The sequence below is a fragment of the Hippoglossus hippoglossus genome, chromosome 15, assembly GCF_009819705.1.
Source record: "Hippoglossus hippoglossus isolate fHipHip1 chromosome 15, fHipHip1.pri, whole genome shotgun sequence".
NCBI classification, from domain to species: Eukaryota; Metazoa; Chordata; class Actinopteri; order Pleuronectiformes; family Pleuronectidae; genus Hippoglossus; species Hippoglossus hippoglossus.
Window position 1 is genome coordinate 11,679,782 of NC_047165.1, and position 19,070 is coordinate 11,698,851.

The 19,070-nt window shown below is 42.2% G+C and overlaps 1 protein-coding gene and 1 long non-coding RNA gene across 3 annotated transcripts in view; both read left to right on the forward strand.

Moving 5' to 3' along the window:
* Positions 1–13,918, forward strand: part of golga7bb (golgin A7 family, member Bb) — a 172,580-nt gene extending 158,662 nt beyond the window's left edge. Inside the window, exons 3-6 of one of the 2 annotated variants that reach the window (XM_034608361.1) lie at positions 2,133–2,258; positions 3,373–3,525; positions 9,138–9,239; positions 10,797–13,785. In XM_034608361.1, coding sequence (XP_034464252.1) covers positions 2,133–2,258; positions 3,373–3,525; positions 9,138–9,239; positions 10,797–10,883 — 468 coding nt within the window. In that variant the 3' untranslated portion in view covers positions 10,884–13,785. Of the gene's footprint in view, positions 1–2,132; positions 2,259–3,372; positions 3,526–9,137; positions 9,240–10,796 lie in introns of both variants that reach the window. The other variant, XM_034608362.1, reaches the window with a different exon arrangement.
* Positions 13,919–13,954: 36 nt separating this feature from the next.
* On the forward strand, positions 13,955–14,820 carry LOC117775319. The gene is made up of 2 exons (XR_004616245.1): positions 13,955–14,191; positions 14,231–14,820. It is a non-coding gene; the product is annotated as an uncharacterized LOC117775319 (long non-coding RNA).
* The last annotated feature ends 4,250 nt before the right edge of the window (positions 14,821–19,070 follow it).

Genomic DNA, 19,070 nt, shown 5'->3' on the forward strand with positions numbered 1-19,070 from the left:
GCACTTGATGAATCATGATTTTTGGTTAAATGTATATGATCTATTTGTATATTGAACACACCACAATCTTTACTTAATCTTAACCACATTCTGTTACTAATGTTTCAGTCTGTACAAGTGGATTTTGTCCTTCCATCGTTTCTAGTTCTTTCTCCTTCCTTTTGTTGGTTACTTATTTTTACCATCTCTCCTTTGCAATTTTCTAATTTCTGTCGGTTTCATTTGTCTTTCATTTTGTCTGTCTTTCTCAATTTTCTTCAAATTTCTGCTCTTTCTTCATGATTGTATTTTCCATCCCAATTCCATCGTACTTTTCCTTTTCCTTTCCTTTACATCTATCTATTTATTCCCTTGTATTATTATCCTCTTTTTTCCATTAACTTTTTTCCCCTAAAGCTTTTAATCTGTCGTCATACCTTTCTTCTTTCCTTCTTTTTCATTCGGCAGCAGAACTAAAGTCTTACTTAGGATACAGCTACACACCTTTTACTGGTAACATCAGTATAAATTCTGTGCTTTGTACCGACACACACACATTCTCACAAACAAAGGACAAGTTTAATCTTAATGAACCCTCCTGATTCTAACTTGAATACATGATGCACGATCGTGTGCAGATAATCACTTATTTTAATTGAGTAACTTGTTTGGTCGTGATGGCCTGGAGGTATCACAGGGAGGGGGATGGTGGCAGAGACAGAGGAGGTTAAAAAAAAGCAGGTTATTAAAAGCCCCGGCAGACAGAAAGATCTAGTGGCTCGGAGATGATTGTGGCTGTTAGCGGATGAAAATAGCAGCTCGGATGCTATTCTTAGTTGTGAGTGATATACCCTATATAGACATGAAAGGCTGGCACTGTGCTGCGTCTGTGTGGGAAGGAACTGGGCTCATACATGCAGGTAAAAACATAGACATGAGTTGCTTTGAAAACACTGAAGAAGCCAGAAGAAATGTGGCTGTGAAAATCCACAATAAGATGTAGAAGATATTGCATTTGAACGATTTCTTGATTGGTCAATAAGAGCATTTCACAGACATGTTTTTATACATTTCTTATGTTTGTCTTTTATTTTTATGTATAGTTTTTCATAATAACGTGTATGATTAAACTCTAAAGTATCAGGCCTTGATAACATGTCTTTCATAAAGTTGAATAAATAATTGTCAATTACTTTCAATAATAATATATATTTACCGGCAGATATATTGCTATGGGAAATATTTTACTCCCCAGTATCTGTATTTGCATCGGCACCCCCCACTGGGTTGTAGAGACTGGGCTCTAATAATTAAGTAAAAAACCTTACCCCGATATCTGTTTCTCCTTTTATTTTCTCACCCCCCTTTTTGTTCATCCCTCCCTCCCTCCGTGTATCTCCTACTGTATCTCTAATTACCAGCCACTTGAGGGCAGTCATTTAGATCAGCAGGGGACAGGTTTACAGTGGCCCACTTGCTCGCTGTTGTTTGCTTTTCAGGGGAAATGTCTGTTTGGGTGTAAAACACACCACTCAGCACCAAAGCCCTGTAAAGTGGAATCTCTCACTGCTCATTATTACAGCCAATTGGGCCGACTGATACAGGAGGAGGGCATGAAAGTGCCAACTAATAATGTTGATTTAGTGACACGGTACCGTTTTCTCACTCAAAACTAATTTTATAAAACTGTTGTGCAGACTTTGTTGATGTGATTGAGAGTTTGATTTGGGGGATGGAGCCTTAGTATTAATGTCTTTATATCATCAAAAACAGGGTTTATGACCTGTACTGCAGCCAGCCACCTTCACTTCTAGGAAGCCGTCGTCCATCTTCATATACACTCTATGATTATGAGCTACCATATTTTGATCATGAGTAAGCCTAAACCTAAGTTTGATTGTACACTTGAAGCTCTTTTACACACACACACACACACACACACACACATATTTTTGCATCTAACCAGTCTTGCACAGTAAATCACCTCCATCTTTAACCAGTGAAAACAGAAACACTCTAGGTAATGCTGGTTAGTCTGATTCACTTGTTGAACTGGTTATAACATATATTGTATGACAATGCTCTTGTTCCTACATTAATATAAAGGTATTTTTAATACACAAATTTAACATGTGTTTTTTTCCTGGTTTCAGTTCCATAACCTGCAGGAGCTGAGGCACAGTGCATCACTGGTAACAAAGGTGTTTGTACAGAGAGATTACAGCCAAGGAACCGTCTGCCGCTTCCAGACCAAGTTCCCCTCAGAGCTCGACAACAGGGTGAGCACGAATACAAACACACACACACACACACACACACACACACACACACACACACACACACACACACACACACTGAGATAAGTGTAATATTCCAACTCACCTGAAACAACAGAGACACACAAAAAGAGTGATGGCTCAATAAAGCATAATCAGATAAGCACTATAGTGCATCCTGGAAAACTTTGGTGAATGATGGATATAAATCGAACCTTCGTTAGATTACTATTGCTGAATATGATATTGCGATAATATAGACATTGTTTTTCTGCTCAGCCTTATTCCTTATTAATACACGGTTATTCTTAAAGCACAGATAGTAATAAATCATAGTATCATGTTGTTTCTAACGGCAGGGTATAAGTGAAACCTTTATAATATTCATATACCTTGCAAAACTACTTTATGGACCAAATGTAGCAGCTAATTCTGCAATCTAAAATTTTACATTCTTTTAGATGGATATCTTAAAGCCAAACATTATGCATCATGCAAAAGTATGATGATATTGCCTTTACATCCTGTACACGGTTGGATCCAGATTTTGTAGCATGGTCCCTAAAGTCCTGGAGCAGACAAGAGCAGAATAAAAGTGACACAACTATATTACAACTCCTCTGTGTTGCGTGTGCTTCTAAGAAAGGGAAAGAAAAAGAAGCCATAATGCTTTTATTTTCACTCTCAACACTTTTAATTACTGGGAGCTGTTGATTGGCTCTTCTTACATGTCTGTATTGGCATATTGTGAATATTTAGCAGTTAGTCTCTGAAGCAGACACAGCGGGAGTCAGTGTATAGGAATCATTAGAAAACTTCATCTGTCACTTCGCTTTAAATGTTCTCTGTCAGACACTCGAGCCACACGTCTGCTGTCACACGTCGGGCTAATGTGTCACCTCAGCCTCGAGCGTCTCCACGTTCTGGAAGCGAGGTGTGTTTCGAAGTTGTTTTAGACAACGTCAGGCCATTTATTTTGAGCAGAATGCAGCTGCTTTGTTTGGCAGGCCATTTTATAGCTGAACAGCTTGCTCCGACACATTTCACTTTCGCAGTCCTTATGGTGTGAGCACGCCTTCATATCTCCACTTGGATGTCTATTTGTGTTTGTAAGTAGATTGAGCGTACCTTGCTGGAGGAGACGGTGAAGACCCTGAACTCTTATTATGTCGAGGCCGAGAAAATTGGAGGTCAGTCATACCTGGAAGGATGTCTGGCCTGCGCTACAGCGTACATCGTCTTCCTCTGCATGGAGACACGCTACGAGAAGGTAATAAACCTGCAGACGCTGAAATGCTGGTACCCGAAATGGTCAGACAGCTTTTATGTGGAACAAGATCTGTGCAACGGTGGCTGCACGTTGAGAAATGTAATGATGAACACCTGTGATTTTCCTCTTAAAAAGATCTGCCTTCTGGCTCTAGCTCCATATTTAGTGTGCGTCTCAGAGGAAGCCAATAGATGTATTTTAAAGATACTGAATTATTCCTTTAATCTGTGTTCTTTCTGCAGCTGAAAAAAAACATTTTTATAGAAAATTAGATCCTTATTCCAGAAGCCACAGTCTCAGTTTCCCAGCGGCAGTTTGGCCTATTATGGATCAAACCAGAGCAAACCTGATAATGTCTATAGTCCCTGTGGAGTTGTGCTGTAAATACAAGAAATAATAGATATCCAGTCATCCATTTTAAACCTCTGCGCCGGCGACATGTGACCGGAGCCGATGTCCCTCCGTCCGTCCCATTCTTGAGAACATGACTGTAAGAATGCTCTGAGGGGAAATTCTTCAAATTTGGTACAAATATTCAGTTGGTCTCAAAGATGAACTAATGTTGTGAATGCTACTATCACCACATCACCAGTCTGTCACACAGCTAACAGAGAGAAACAACCATTCACAGCCACAGACATATTCACTACCTCCCTTATTAAAATATCCTGTGTGAAAAAAGAAACACAGGTGACTCCACTTCCTGCCCCTATCCAGAGATCAAGCTAGATTATCCCGGATACACAGGCGGCCAACTTGTGCATATAGAGCCAGAGACTGCGCAGTATTTGACGTGTACTTTGTACTTATTTACAGTCTGTGGTCTGAACCCAGACCTGGAGCCTCTGTGTGCAGTAGAATTCTCTCTGCTGGAATAATTGTCTCACTCAGACATTATTCAGGAACAGCTGGTTATTATAAACTCCAGTGCCCATCTGAAAGACTTATTTACTGCCATATTTGTCCATTTGTATGAAAGCTTCCTCTCACACGCAAACAAAAGTATTTAATTGTGTGTTCTAATGCACTCTGGGTCTCTTCGGTCAGAACATATTATACACACCCGCTCAGCGGAGCGAAAAACACCGGAGATATGATCTGATTCTCTCCTGCACAACGTTCCCCTCAGCTGTCCGTCCACTACGTCTTAGAACTCGCTCTGAAGCCCACACCTGTGTGCCTGTGGGTTCGCATGGCACGCCAACTGTAACAGGACATCTACCTTCGGCACAACCACAACGTCCGTCTTGAGGAAACCTCTATGCGGCCGTGTTGCTGCTTGTCACTGGCTGGAGCAAAAATGCTGGCATACATAACCCAGTCTCACACACACACACACACACACACACACAGTGAGTTTGATTAATCCTCTTGTGATTCTGTGTGTACCTGTCCGTGTTTTAGAGGAAACTAGAGTGGCGTGAAGTCCCAGCATGCCTCTCTTCTCTGATCTTTCTCACCCACAACATTCATCTCCCTGGTCTTGTTGCATTTTGTAAACATTTCTTCGTATCAAAGCTGCACAGAGGCACTGGGAGCTTGACCGAGAAGTACAAAAGGACTTATTGCTGTGCTGAAGCCATGCAGAAATGACCTGGTCCGAGGCGGCTTTCATCTCGCTGTCAGCTGTGTGCCGCTCCATTGACACGCCCAGATGCTATCAGCTCTTACGGGAGATTTGTTTATTTACTTGTTCAACTTTATAATCTTGGCTGAAGGACGTTATGACTGACGATGATCAAATATACCCACCCAGGTTGATGCTGTGTGGGTGCATGCTCCTATACAGTGTGTGTGTGTGTGTGCTGATAAAGCGGCCACACACCAGTGAGTGTGGATCATTGTGCAGATTCATTCGAGCACCACGAGCCCTTGATGCTCACATCTCACCCTATCAAAGGACACTGATTGCTCCCAGCATGTCAGAACAGATACACGTGCGCACAAGCGTTCGTTAAAGCTTCCCTCGCTCACAGTTTGTATCCTCCATCGCCTTTTTCTCTGCCCCTATTATTCACAAGAATGTGGCTACTTTGGACACACACACATGTACCTTTTTGTTGCAGCAGGTCACATGGGCAACTTCCATTCTCGCAGAGGTGTAAACGCTCATGTCATACATGTGTAATAGACTGTGACGACTTCGCTTCTCAGGCGATACATGGGCACGCTCACAAAGCTTCTCCCAGAGGGGCACTCACACAAACATGTGGGTACAACAGAGGCACAGCTGGGATACTTGACTGTCATATTGTTCCGCTGGAGAGGATTGAGTCGCCCTGAGAGCTCGCCAGCAGTGAAAAGATTGTCCCCCTTCCCTGCACCACAGTAAACCTATTAGTCAGGGCTCCGCTTTATGTGTCTCTGCTGCTGCTCTGTGATGTGAGTCTTCAGCAAAATACACAGTTTATATTGTGTTAACAATCTATGGATACACTGTGATTGTTCCGAGCCAAATATTGATTGCTTTTCTGCTTAGGTGGTCTCGATATAGGCTCCATGATTGCACAAACACACCACAGCAAGTTCCTTGTATGTGTAAACCTGCTTGGCAATAAAACCCGATTCGGATTCTGATCCCATCACCAAGTGGACAGCTCTAAGTAGGTCAGTTCACACCTGAACCGGCTCTCTGCATCTCCAGGGATCCTTTCCCCCCCCTGATCCTCTGCTTTATATACAAATTCACAATACAGTATTTCTGTTTGCAAATACCAAATTTATTTTTGTCAACGCTTTTGTGTGTGTGGGAGAAAGACAAAAGGAGATGCTGAGCTACGATGAAATATGATTTTACAAGTTTAGAATAGTAAGGAAAAAACTAAGGAAATCAATGTGGAGCAGTCATTGTTGATATTGTGGCAGACTGCAGAAAATAAATCAATGTATGAGAAACATCCATCCATCACACTCACATTTACACGTATGGTCAATTTAGAGTCTCGAATGAACCTGAGTAGCTGTCAAAACAATAAACTGAGAAAGAGTAAAAACGTTATATGAAAGTTTAACGGGTCAGAGGTCGTCAGTTGAGTAGGCCTGTCCTTTAATGTGGCCCAGGATGCCTTTGTGTTCACTCCTTCAAATGGGGTGTGAGTGATCAGATCTCAAATGTGTCCTCAATGTGTCTTGTTCACGTCTGTACTGAGCTCAGACGCTTGTTAATGCCAGGTCTGGATGGAGCCGTAGATCTGACTGATTGAAGGTGACTGAAAACAGCACAGTGGAGCAAACCGCTGCCTTCTCATGGCGACTTCCACGTTCTCACACCGAAGAATTTAAGTCTTGTTTTCTCCCCAATTCTCTTCTTCGTCTACTTCTTCCATCGGGAGATGTAGAATGAAATGTTCTTCTGTGTTTTACTCTCCACTGGCACTAACGCTCACTTATATTAGCAGCTGTGCCTGCAGCTGTAACAGGCCTTTGACATCCCAGAGGAGCTGTGCTCAGTGCGTTGCCCAGTCTCCATTGTTCTAATCTCTCAAGGCTGAGAGTGCTGCTGTGACCTTAAGTTAACTTACAAAGCGGATGTGAATATGTCATGTTCAATAAATCAGCAGAATACTCATAAAAAGAGTTACAGCTCAATACAGCACGGAGGATGACTGTAGCTCCTTACTACTCTGATCCTATTTTTACAGTTTTAACTCTGAATTTACTGAAACAGGTTTATTAATAAAACGGCAACACAAAGTCTGACTTAGAACGAAAAACAAGGTCTGTCAGTCCCAAGGTTAACTTTTCATGTGCAGTATTTCTCCGACAACTACGTACGACTCAATTAATATCTCAGCAATGAACTTGGGGAATAGAAACACTTGTTTAAGATAGAAAAAAAAAAAATCAGAGTTTAATATACAGTACAATATACAGTCATTATGTACAATGTTTTTTCAGGAAACTAGAATGTCACTCTGTAGAATGTCACTCCTAAATATGGCAGATTTGTTTTCATCAAGATCCATGAATTATTCCTTTTGAAATCAGTGAAACTGGGAAAAAACGCCTTATCTCACAATGTTCAACAATAAGAAAAAAACAACATCAGCCCCCTGATCTGTATCTGCACCAGAATTTAATGGGTTTCTTCCCTGACCCATTCCACATCCAGTAGTTTTTGCGTGTTTTTGCTGTGATTGACTTGGTCAAATTGAGAGTAGGCTCAAACCTCCTCCTCACAGCATTTTGTTAACAGTATATAGATATGAAGGGATTCATTTGTTATCACTGAATTACAGGATTTTTCACCTGCACACTAAATTAACACATGTAAAGGCAAACAGGAAATCCTACGGGCAGCTGTCAGGCTTATTTGAAGCATGTGAATTACTGTATCTACATGATTATTCTCATCAGAAATTAAATACAAATATTCTTACATGCATTTGATGTGTATGTTTTGTGTGGGCTGCTCTTTATCACAGAGGAAAATAGAATGACCTCAGATGACTGCGGCAGCACTAAATGATCTGCTCTGTGCCGTGGGATATGTCATCTCCTGCTGACTCTTGCTATGAGTGATGACAGCTTTCCCAGTGTACATGAGGCCCAGTGAGCCATGGTGGAGCTGACTGACATGGTTAGGCAGAGTTTAGGGGAGGCATGGCACATCAGCATTGTTGGTGCCCACAGAGGCGTAGCTCAGGCTGAATAAGCTGCTCTAATGATGCCACTTTTGCTAATAGCTGCCCATTGAGCATGACTCTCCATCAGTCAGCAGTCATTTGGTTGCTATCAGCTGCAGCCTGGGACTCACGGTGCTTAGGTTTTCTTAAACTCCTCTAGTCTCCAAGGTAAACTCTGTGTGTAGCTGCTATACATAGTAGAATGTATACAGGCACGCTTCTTCGAATGTGTGTGCCCCGGCCCGGCCGGTCTGAACTTGGTGATCAGCTTCACTCCACTGCAGCTATGTGATCTTTGCATTGTTGATGCAATACTGCAAAGCCGAGAAATGGGTCCGATACCAGTGCAATCTAAATAAACTGTCCACCTCACGTTTTCGAGCGTTTCCAAATTGCCCCGACAGTTAACCAAGGCATGACATTTAGCCTCAGAGAGCCATCTCTGGAATTAGGAACTGAAGCTTCCAAATGGAAAAAACTTCAAAAAGAGGAAAATCTCGTGCTCGTCAATTTTACTAATTCAATTCATACAGCCTTGCTTGACATGAGTGGCTTGGAACTATGCATAAAAATAACTGCCGTACTGAGAGCATAATGGAATTACTTAGAGTTTAGATTATAATGTTCAGGAAAAATAAAGACGGGCAATGACTTGAGAGAGTTAGTATCATATGCCGTATGCTAACTGTGCTCAGACGGGCTGCAAACTCATTTCTTCCATCTTTCATTTTTTCCACCCAAGACACCACAGGAGGAGGCTGACACTGCTGCAGCCTCTGTCCATGTTTACATACATGGTTATTACATGTACCACTGAGTGCACGTTATAGTAATAATATGCAATGGATTCTCAGTTGGAACGTCTGTTCGGATTATTTTCTGCTCGCGTTTTAGATTTTCCTCGTCCCTCCTATGGTACTAATCAAATCTGGATTATGTCTAAATATGCCTCTGTGACCCCTCTCTGTTTTTCCTGTTTTATTCCAGGTGCTGAAGAAGATATCAGGCTACATCCAGGAGCAGAATGAGAAGATCTACGCTCCTCGAGGTCTGCTGCTCACCGACCCCATAGAGAGAGGAATGAGGGTTGTATCCTTCACTTAACTGCTGCTGCTCGCTCGCTCTAAGATTTGGAGGATAAAGGCCCAGACATAAATACGACTGATAGGAGGTGGCAGTGGTTTAGTGGTCGGAGAAATTTGACTTTAGGAGTGGAAGTCACCAGTTAGAACGACTGGAACCGCCAGAAACATCTGGATCGGATAAATGAATAAGAAAATACCCACTGCTCCTCATATATTACCATCAAGGTGCCCTTGAACAAGGCACTTAAAGTCCAGCTGCTGCAGAGGAGCTGCTCGGTGGCCAAGTGTCCTTCCCAGGACACAATGTGGAGCAGGGCCATTCTGGAAGAAGTGTGCATGCTCCATTAAATGTCCTGATAAGAAAAGGTGAAAGAGACAGGATGAAGTGGTGAATCAGCACTAGATACGGAAACGGGCTCAGTCTTATGTTCGTACTCTGTCGTTCAGTGTAGGCCAGAGTGTGCCACTATTATAAAACCTTTACTTTGCTTTACTGTATAAATATTACAGATTGCAAATATTACTATATCAATAACTTCACTGCATGTTATTATCATAATTTACAAGGTTCTGCCATTAAAAGTTGCTCACCATGGGTGAATTCTTCTTTTTAAATTGTTATACAAGAGGTAGAAACTCTTTCAACATCAGCATCCTGTCTGACGGGGGTGAGGTAACTACCATCACTACCTGAGCTGGTACGTCATGAAACGACATGAAACGTCTGCTGATGTTTGTTTGGGATGTTCGCTTCATGTTTGAATTTCCTTAGATGCTGAATTTAGTAGCATTTTGTTAATGCGTTCGTTTAATAAGGACGTTAGGTGAAGAGCAGGGGATATCCCCCCCCTTACTCGGCACAGTTCTTCATTTAGAGAGAGAGAGAGAGAGAGAGAGAGAGAGAGAGAGACCATTGGACCATCACACAGGGCTGGCCCAGACTGAGTCAAAAAAACAGGCTCCAAGTCACAGGGCCAAACATGTTACCAACACTTATTAGTCAATATACTCCTATACAGTAAGGTCTCTGTTTGTGAAGGTTACTCAAGAGTAGTGTGTTTCCCAAAGGGCAGCGAAACATTCAACTTTGTAATATTTTTATTACAAAGAACCAATTTTAGAAGATGAAGTCTTTTTTTTAAACTGGTCTTGTTGTTGTCATGGGCTCATGGTTCATCCTGGGTGCAGTTAAAGCCTTCTGCAGACAAAATGACTTTTGTCTTTGAGACAGCACGTTCAGTCTGAGCAGCATTGAGACAAATATTGAACTTGTCATTCGCTTTTCCAGCATGTTTGATGTTAACGAAGTCTTAAACCAGATGCAACTGGAGATGAGATGAGAGACAAACAAACAGACACACACTGCATCCTTCTCGTAGTGTCTCCAGCAGAAACATGTCGATTGTGCAATTCCTGTATTTTCCAGAAGCTTCACACATTAGAGCTGAGAATGGAAGCGACAGGATTATACTGTCCAATTAGGATCCTCCAGCACTTACACAATCCCATATTCAAATGCTCTCTGTGCCATGATGAACCTTGACAGTCACTGTGTCCTCAGCTGGAGATCAGCCTCTTTGAAGACCGGGGCTCGGGCAGCTCCAGTCCCAGCAGCAGCATGACGTCAGCCGCCAGCAGCGCCCGGTGACTGGAGGGGCAGCGCCAGGCTTACGGGTACCACCACAGGGGCAGCGGGACACTCACCAACATCCGCATGCTGAAACATGAGAGCACCAGGTTCTAAGACAAGTGGAGAGAACAAAGGCAAGGAGGTGATCCACAGCATTCACACTCTCCCTGCTGGAGTCTGCGCGACGTACCACCACGAGATCAGGAGCTGGCTTACACAAACACACTGGATATGCAACAGAATCAACACAAGTACAACAGAGCCCACACATAGGCAGCAGACACATGTACAAGCCAACATCCGGAGTGTCTGCGAGGGAATAGATTTCACTTTCCGACTGCTATCCAACCCAAAATAATCTATTTTTTTATTTTTTCACATTTTTCCATTCACCTTTTCTCTCATTCCTTCACGTCTGTTTCCATGAGTCACACCATCTCTGTGGTGAAGCTGATTCACTAGGCTTAAGCTTGATTAGACTGGACGTCAATGCTTGATTGGTTTCCGGGGGGTCACTGTCACTGCGACATATCTGCTGACGCATTGGTTGTGTAGGTTCAGGTCTGTGCAGCAGCTCTGAACTCTGGAAGGAGGGAAACTACCGGCCCCCGGGGAGGACCAATGTTCTCTCCTCTCACTGAATGATTGCATTCATGTAAGGTGGTTTGGGTCAAGCTGCTTTGAATGCTGGCAAATTGGGCCTTCTGTGGGACGAAGCGGGTCGATGCTCCGTTCACATGCTTTTGGCTTCAGTATCAAACAGCTAACAGAGAGCACCTTGGATTATTTATCCTCCTCATCCACAGCAGTGGATACGGGTGATCCACATCACAGCTGCAGGTCACAGACTCACTCGCACGCACACGTGCATACAAATGCACATATGAACTCCAGTGCTCATACAGACACATGCTAGGGAGGGAACATGCACGCACATATGCACTCCAGTGGCAAGTGGCCATGCATTACCACACACACACACACACAGATTCTGGCAGAGATAGAGTCAACCTACACAGACAGTGCTCTATATGGTCCAAGCTCATTAAAAACACGAGCAGATCTAGACCCTGTTGAGTGTGTACTAGTTTCCCTGGTAGTGCGCATGTAATGTGCATGTATCTGATGTGCATGTGTCTGTGTCACGAGTCACAGCTTTACCTCGCGCTGATAATTAAGGAGCCAGGGGAATCGGAGAGCAAGGATCAGTGCAGTAAATGACAAACCCACGTTCTGAGAACACTGAGACTGTGTGGGTTGTTATCTCTGCAGCTCTATGGTTAATGACAGGTGTTCATTTATAGGGTTGTGTAGGAAAATCCGCCCACACACAGTTTGGTACCTTAACGATTATTATGCTGTACGGCTCTCATGCAAGTACATTTTTTCAATTGTGCAAAAAACACCAACTTGAGGACTAATGAGAGATAAAATGTTCACATTTAAAGTTTGCCTGTTTATTAGTGCTACCTGTCATTTAACACTTCTTTATTATCAGGAATACAGGGATCTGCTTATGTGTCATTTTGTCGGTGAAACACAGTTGTAGCTCCCTCTAGGGTCCAAATGAGGAAGTTCAAAACCTCTGACAGAAAAATCAGGACTGAGGATTGTATGATTCAAATTATTTCTTATTCCTTAATGCAACTAATATTCATCCAAAAGAACTTATTCCCTCTGCTGCACTGCTCTGTGCTTTTCTAAAACATTATCCTCAGACCACACACACACAAGGTGCTGCAGCCTGAGGAGCAGAGACTCTCCTGGTAGGAACTGGTGCATCCTGTCGGGCTGAGTCTGTGTGCGGAGGCTGATGAGACAAAAGATTATCATAATGGAGGAAAATATGCCGAAGCCAGACGACAGCACACCCACACAGTGTCTAATGAAAAGAACTTTCACCGTTTCCCTGTAACCCTGTTGTCTGCACATTTTATTTACGTTGCCATAGTTTCTTTCTTCATCTTTCGTGGACCTCTTTCAGTTTTCCTTCACCTCACGTCATATCATGCATCTTAATAAACTCTGGTAGTGTGACGCTTTCTTTAGCCACATATATAAAGACGAGCAAAACCCTCAGCAGAGCCGCAGCTTTACAACCGACCCCTACTTTCACCAGAGAAGTGACACGTTGAAGTTAAACTATTCACTGGGAGGTCATTGAGGAACTGGATGTTTTTTACTTCAATCCAGTGTGATAGTTTAATTTCAACCTATCTTGCCACTTGCTTGAATGAGATGAACTGACACAGACATTTTCCCACAGCAGCTGAGTTCTAGTTGTGCCTGTGTTCAGCCTCCTGTGCTTCACGATGCCTTCATGTTTCATCCCAGTGGAACGGATACCCAACCTGGGGCTGATGGACTGATTCATTTAATATGGACTCCACACTGCCAATAAGCCAATAGAGGAGCTCATTGGACATTGTACAAAGAAAAACAAGAAACAAAGAGTGTATATGAACTGTACAGTAGAGGAGCTGTACCGTACAAGCTTGTCAATATTTATCCAGTGTAAAGAAGTGGATGGAAATGCCATTAGGCTGTTTAATTCAAAAACGTTATCGTTGGCCAGTGTGAGTTCCTGTTTTTGTTTGGGCATTAAATCACAGAGCAGCTATGAAAGCAGATCATCTGTTCAGCCATGAGCTGCTGTGCAGTATCTTCTGCACATGAAGATGATGTTTTATTTTGTTTAAAGTGTTGCTAATGTAGCTCATGATATTGTTAGTAATAATACTGAAATCTCTTATCATGATGTGATGATGATGATGATGATACTGATGATGATGATGATGATGATACTGATGCTCAGGTGAAGGCCTGTGTATATAACGTGTCATATTCAAAGGTTGAAGCTCTCAAAGGATAGGTTCCCAATATTGGTCCAGCAGTTGGTCCGCTCCTCTCCAGACTGAAATGTGTCAACAACTATTGGATAAATGGAAACTGAATTTGATGCTTGGTGCCCAGAACTAATGACTTTCACTTGCTAAGATATCATTGACAATGTGAAGACGTTAACATGTAAACATTACCATTTAGTTTACTATGTATTGACACACCACCATGTGATATTTTGCCTATGTACCCTGAAAGAATAGGAAAAACTACAGGATAAATGTCCGTAAGAACCAATAACTCTTTCAGTGACCCTTTTAATGAACAGATTAAAAACATATCTGAACCTATCCTTAAAGACTGAGCTGAAAAAGAAGCACTATGTACCATATTACGAGGCGTTATATAGCTTGTTCTTTCAGGAATTACTTCTTTGATTAATGAAGACAATCGATGGGAGTCAAGATTATGAGATGGTAGCAAATGTATTCTCGAAAAAAGATTTGTATTTTTTTTTTATAAAGGTACATTATTACTGCGCAGATTAAACTTTGGGTCCTTGATCCTCCATCATACTGACTGTCAGGATAGGAGCAATAAAAGCTGCAGTCCATTTCAGTATATAAATCCTCACATGCCATATATTTATCCTGTACTGTATTTTAGAGTGCAGCAGGTCTGTGGAGTCACCAGTGTGCCGCACACTGTTTGTATGTTATGCTGTTACAAGTGGTGGTAAAATATAAGATGTCTTCCTAAAAGTAAAAAAGATGGTGCGTAGAGTCTTCGTACCATTTGAGTTCTGAACTCTTTTGCCTCGGGGGGGTGTACTGCATTGATGTTTAATGCTGCATGATGTGTGAGTAAACTACGTGACTAACAGAAGATAAAAAGTCAAATCCCTGACGTCCCTCAGTCGTCAGGGATCTCTGCTGCGAGAGAGGACTATTACATCTTGATGCTATTTATATGTTTACATCAGGTTATTTACATATTAATTAACATGGATTCATGTCTTCTTTTTTTTATTATCTCAAAGCTGATTATTATTAATAGTAAAGTATTGAAAGAAGAGTTTCAAAGGGGAGAATAAAGAATATGATGATCATTGCGACTGCAGGCTGCTGTTCTGTTGGTATCGAACAAGGTTCAGTTCATGCTGCTGTTAAGAAACTCAATATCTGCTGAGATCCCGGTCTAGTGAATTTAAATGTGTGGTTTCATAAAGGGACAGTTGGGCCTTGGCTGAGGTATGAACTCTACGGAGTGCAATTTTAGTTTTGATGTAAAATCATCTATTTGTTCAGTCCTAAAACCTTGAGTTTAAAAATGAAGAAGTCTGCTTCTGCTCGCCTCACAGAAACGCAAATATGTTGATTATAGCAACTTCAATTTCACCAGGTTGTAGTTTTGAGCACTTTTTCCCGTTGTTATTCACTTACTCTGATACTTTCTTGCCACAAAAGAAGAAAATGAGTAACTGAGTGTTGTGTGGTGTGTGTGCACAGTAGCTCCAGTATTGTGCCAAGTGCCCTACAGGAGGGGTATAAAGTTCAGAACTGGAATTTGAAAGGTTAGGACTCTGTGTTCAGCTGACAGGTAACTTTTCTTTCCAGCTGGTAACTTGGTGCACATGTTGCAGATTAGATGCTCCACACATTTGCCTGCAGCATCACCAAAGTTTGAGATAAGTAACTTGTTTTCATTTGCCTGTCGGGCACAACCAAAACCGGAACCAGACCCTACTAATGGATCCATTTCTCTAAACAGTTTAACTTCCACCAACCAAAGAATGTTGCAGGGGTGTGTGACTAATGTAAATGCCCATTAATAATCAACTTCCCTCCACCATAACAATTGTTTTGTTAGTTCGGGGACATTGGACGTCTGCAGAAGTTTTAATGAAGCTAAAGGAAAGGATAAAATGTGCATACTGACTCTTTTTATCTTGTGTCTGATGGTTTTAATTTGATTTTGGGAAACGAAAGGCCAAAATCATAGTTATACACTAGTCACCTAAAGAGTTGGGTAATAAATGGACGAACAAAATTATTCTATTGCGATTAACATTTTCGAGGCACAATATTTACTACATTCCTTTCCCAAACAAACCAGCCATTTAAACTACAAACAGCACAACTGTATTATACATGTACTGCACATTATTTCTCATTATTTCTAGATATTCCCCTCATGAGTTGGTGGAGACCAATACAGAGCTTAAAGACATATTATCATCAATGTCATTAAGTGGGGAAAAAAACCATGAATCCAAATGAATGAAAATGTTCCGTTGTTCCTTAGGGTGATTCTATGTCAGGTTGTTGCACTGCCCCCTAGTGGCCAATCACACATTGAAGCTAAGTATAATGGGAGTACACTTTTGAGTTCTGCTTTTTTAATTGAAATTTTTTTTGCATCAATGACAGCTCTAGGGTGTGTGTGTGCGTGTGCGTGTGCGTGTGCATGAGAGGTGTACAGTAGATCCATCATAGCCTGCTCATAAGGCCAATAATGAGTGATGATATTCTGGCAGATACGGAGGCTTAGTTAAGATGACAGGAGGCAGGAGGAGCGGTGAGAGTGAACTGATATTTTCTTAAAGACGTCGATGGAGTGAAGAAACGTCTCAACACCTGTCGGCAAAGGTCACTCGCACGCGAGACACTCTCTCCCTCACAGGCCTCCTTTCTTACTCAGAGTCTTTTTCCTCACCCGCTGCTACAGGTTGTTGCTTTAAGCGTTGCCCACGTTTCTCTGGCTGCACGACACTTTCTTTTCTACTTTCTCCGCTCCCTTCCTGATCTTTCATTCCTTGTTCTCGAATAAGAAAAAAAAAAAAACTGGCCTGCTTAACCTTTTCCACTATTTCCTTTCTGTCTGAGTCACAGACGTGCAGAAGGGGGGGGAGGGGGTCACTTTCTGGTATTGATTGCTTAAAATGTTTATTCCGAAAACTGACAGAAAGTCAGTATCCTGCTGCGGCCTCTGTGTTCCGACAATGTTTTCACTGGCAGTGGTGCCTGGCAAACGCAGTGCAGTCGTTACGGTGAAGTTTACAATGCTGTGCTTGTATGTAATGCATCAAATGAAGAGCTCCTTCAGGAGGAGCTCCAGGCATCAGAGTCAGACCTGTGCTGAAGTTTCACTGCTGCATTCTGCAACCGGGATCACACACATTTCAGCTCCCTTCGACATAAACTAACAAAACAACAGGAATTCAGCCAAACACAATAGCGCGGTGGCTCTGATAGTCCAACACAGAGTCTCCTGAGGCAGCAAAACTCTGGCTGTGCTCACTCAGGCACCTCAAAAACCATTTATCTACATCTGCCCAAATTTAAGATCACGGTGAGTTATGATTGTGCAATAAACCGTTTTCCTGCGTGATGCAGCAAACAGAGATCCAGTGCCTCTGCTGACGTTCTGTACACAAACTCTTCCCACACACGGACTCTCTCTGGCTTATTAGTTGAACATGTGCACGGACGTTGTATCTGATTTTACATATTTGTTTGCTCTGTATTGAAAACCGCAGTGCTGAGATACTCAGGAGGTAGAACACGGCGGAAACGGCAGGATTTGTCTCTAACTGCGTTTTGGCCACACTTGATTTATTCTGCTTACCCTGGTTTTGGAGGCCGTCCTTAAAATCGATTTTTTTCCCCACCCAATATACCTCTACCCTGCCTGTTGGCTTTGGCAGGAGTATCCGCTCAGTTTGTTTAACCTCATCGTGATTGACAGTCCTTGTGTTGTGTTTGCCGCTGGACATCCACCAAGCGCAGCACCAGAATGCTGCACAAAAACACAATGTTGGAGGCTGGGAACGTGTGGTTCCAGTTAAAACGTCACTTTTGATCACCTTGGTTAATTGTGAAACAGGGTATTGTGTTTCACTCTGCTTTCGATCTGTTGGCACATACACTGCGCTCCGTCTGTCACTGCCCTGCCTAACGGCTGTTTTAATGAAGCGGGACTGAGATCCTGCAGAGCACAGGGTGAAACAGGGATACAATCTCACAGAGGAAGAGCTTAGACACACTGTCGAAGCTCTTCTTTGACAATGTCTCACATCGACATCGAACCATGTGCTTCCAGCATCATGGATTTGGAGACTCATTTGTTTTGCATTATTGTGGCTTTTATCCTTAATTTCTGCTCAATGAGGCAGTCTTACAAACATCTTTGGCTAATTTTGATAATTTTGCCGAACTGATGGCTTATGAACCAGTGTTTCTCATCCTGTCAGACTTATGAATTACTTTGGTTTGTAACTTAGACTGTATGACTGTATGACAGGTGGGTGATGCGTCTTTACTTTCTCCCAGTATTTACAAATGCAATCCTGCACGGAATTTGAAGCCAGAGTCTGCATCAAATAAAAAATTGAATTACATTATATTTGCAAATATACATCAGTGTGACATCAACCTAAAATGTCTGAAAGCATCTTTGAGAAAAAGCTATAGAAATACAAGAAATAAAAGCTTAAAAAATAAGAAAATGAAAAACTCTTACTTTTTCCTTCTGCCTATTGCAGACTGAGAATCGCTGCAGCCTCTTGTGGCCACTTTAGGTAAAGAAAATGAATAGATCACATTAGGTTTGATAACGTTATATCTCTTATTTAATTACCTTGATGTGTTGGAAATATGCCTGGGAAACAGCAGCAATTACAATAATCTATAACCTATTTAACAGCCTGCTGCTGTGTGCGATGCCATTCATGCTCAAACGGCTGCTGAAGTAGCTTAATCTCTAACGTCACTGAGTTGTTTTAGTGCTCAGGCACGGTGAAATGAGTCAAACTAATTGAAAATCAAATGACTAAAGATGTGCTTAGGCAATTAGAACAGTGATGATGAAGCATTCTTTTTTATCTCAGGCTTCAACAAACCCCAGTGCATCTTTACTGGATTTAGGCCGGCGTTGACCCAAAGCCCACTGGGTTGTTTTTATCACGGACTAGAGAAAATAAACGTGCACGCTCACTGGATGAAGTTTAAAAGAAATGACCACTGCTGTGTATACAGCCACATTTATCCAGCTTTTTCTTCTCGTCTCCTTGCCCTCTGTTTTTTGTTCTGGCCATTTTCCGTACAGTACAAATATCCTTTCATGTCTGATCTTCTGTCCTGTTCTGTGAACACTTCGGGGCGTGTGTACATTATGCAACCGCTGTTTGCGGGACATTTTGTGATCGGTCGTCTGAAGCACAAAAAAATAAATGAGATTATTTTTTCCACATGGAGCACTAGCCCACACACAAACAGGCTGCACGTGGCCACATAGACACATGCACAGGTCCGAACTTCCCTGAAACGCACACGTTGAGCATCGTGTGTTCCAGGTTTTATGTTG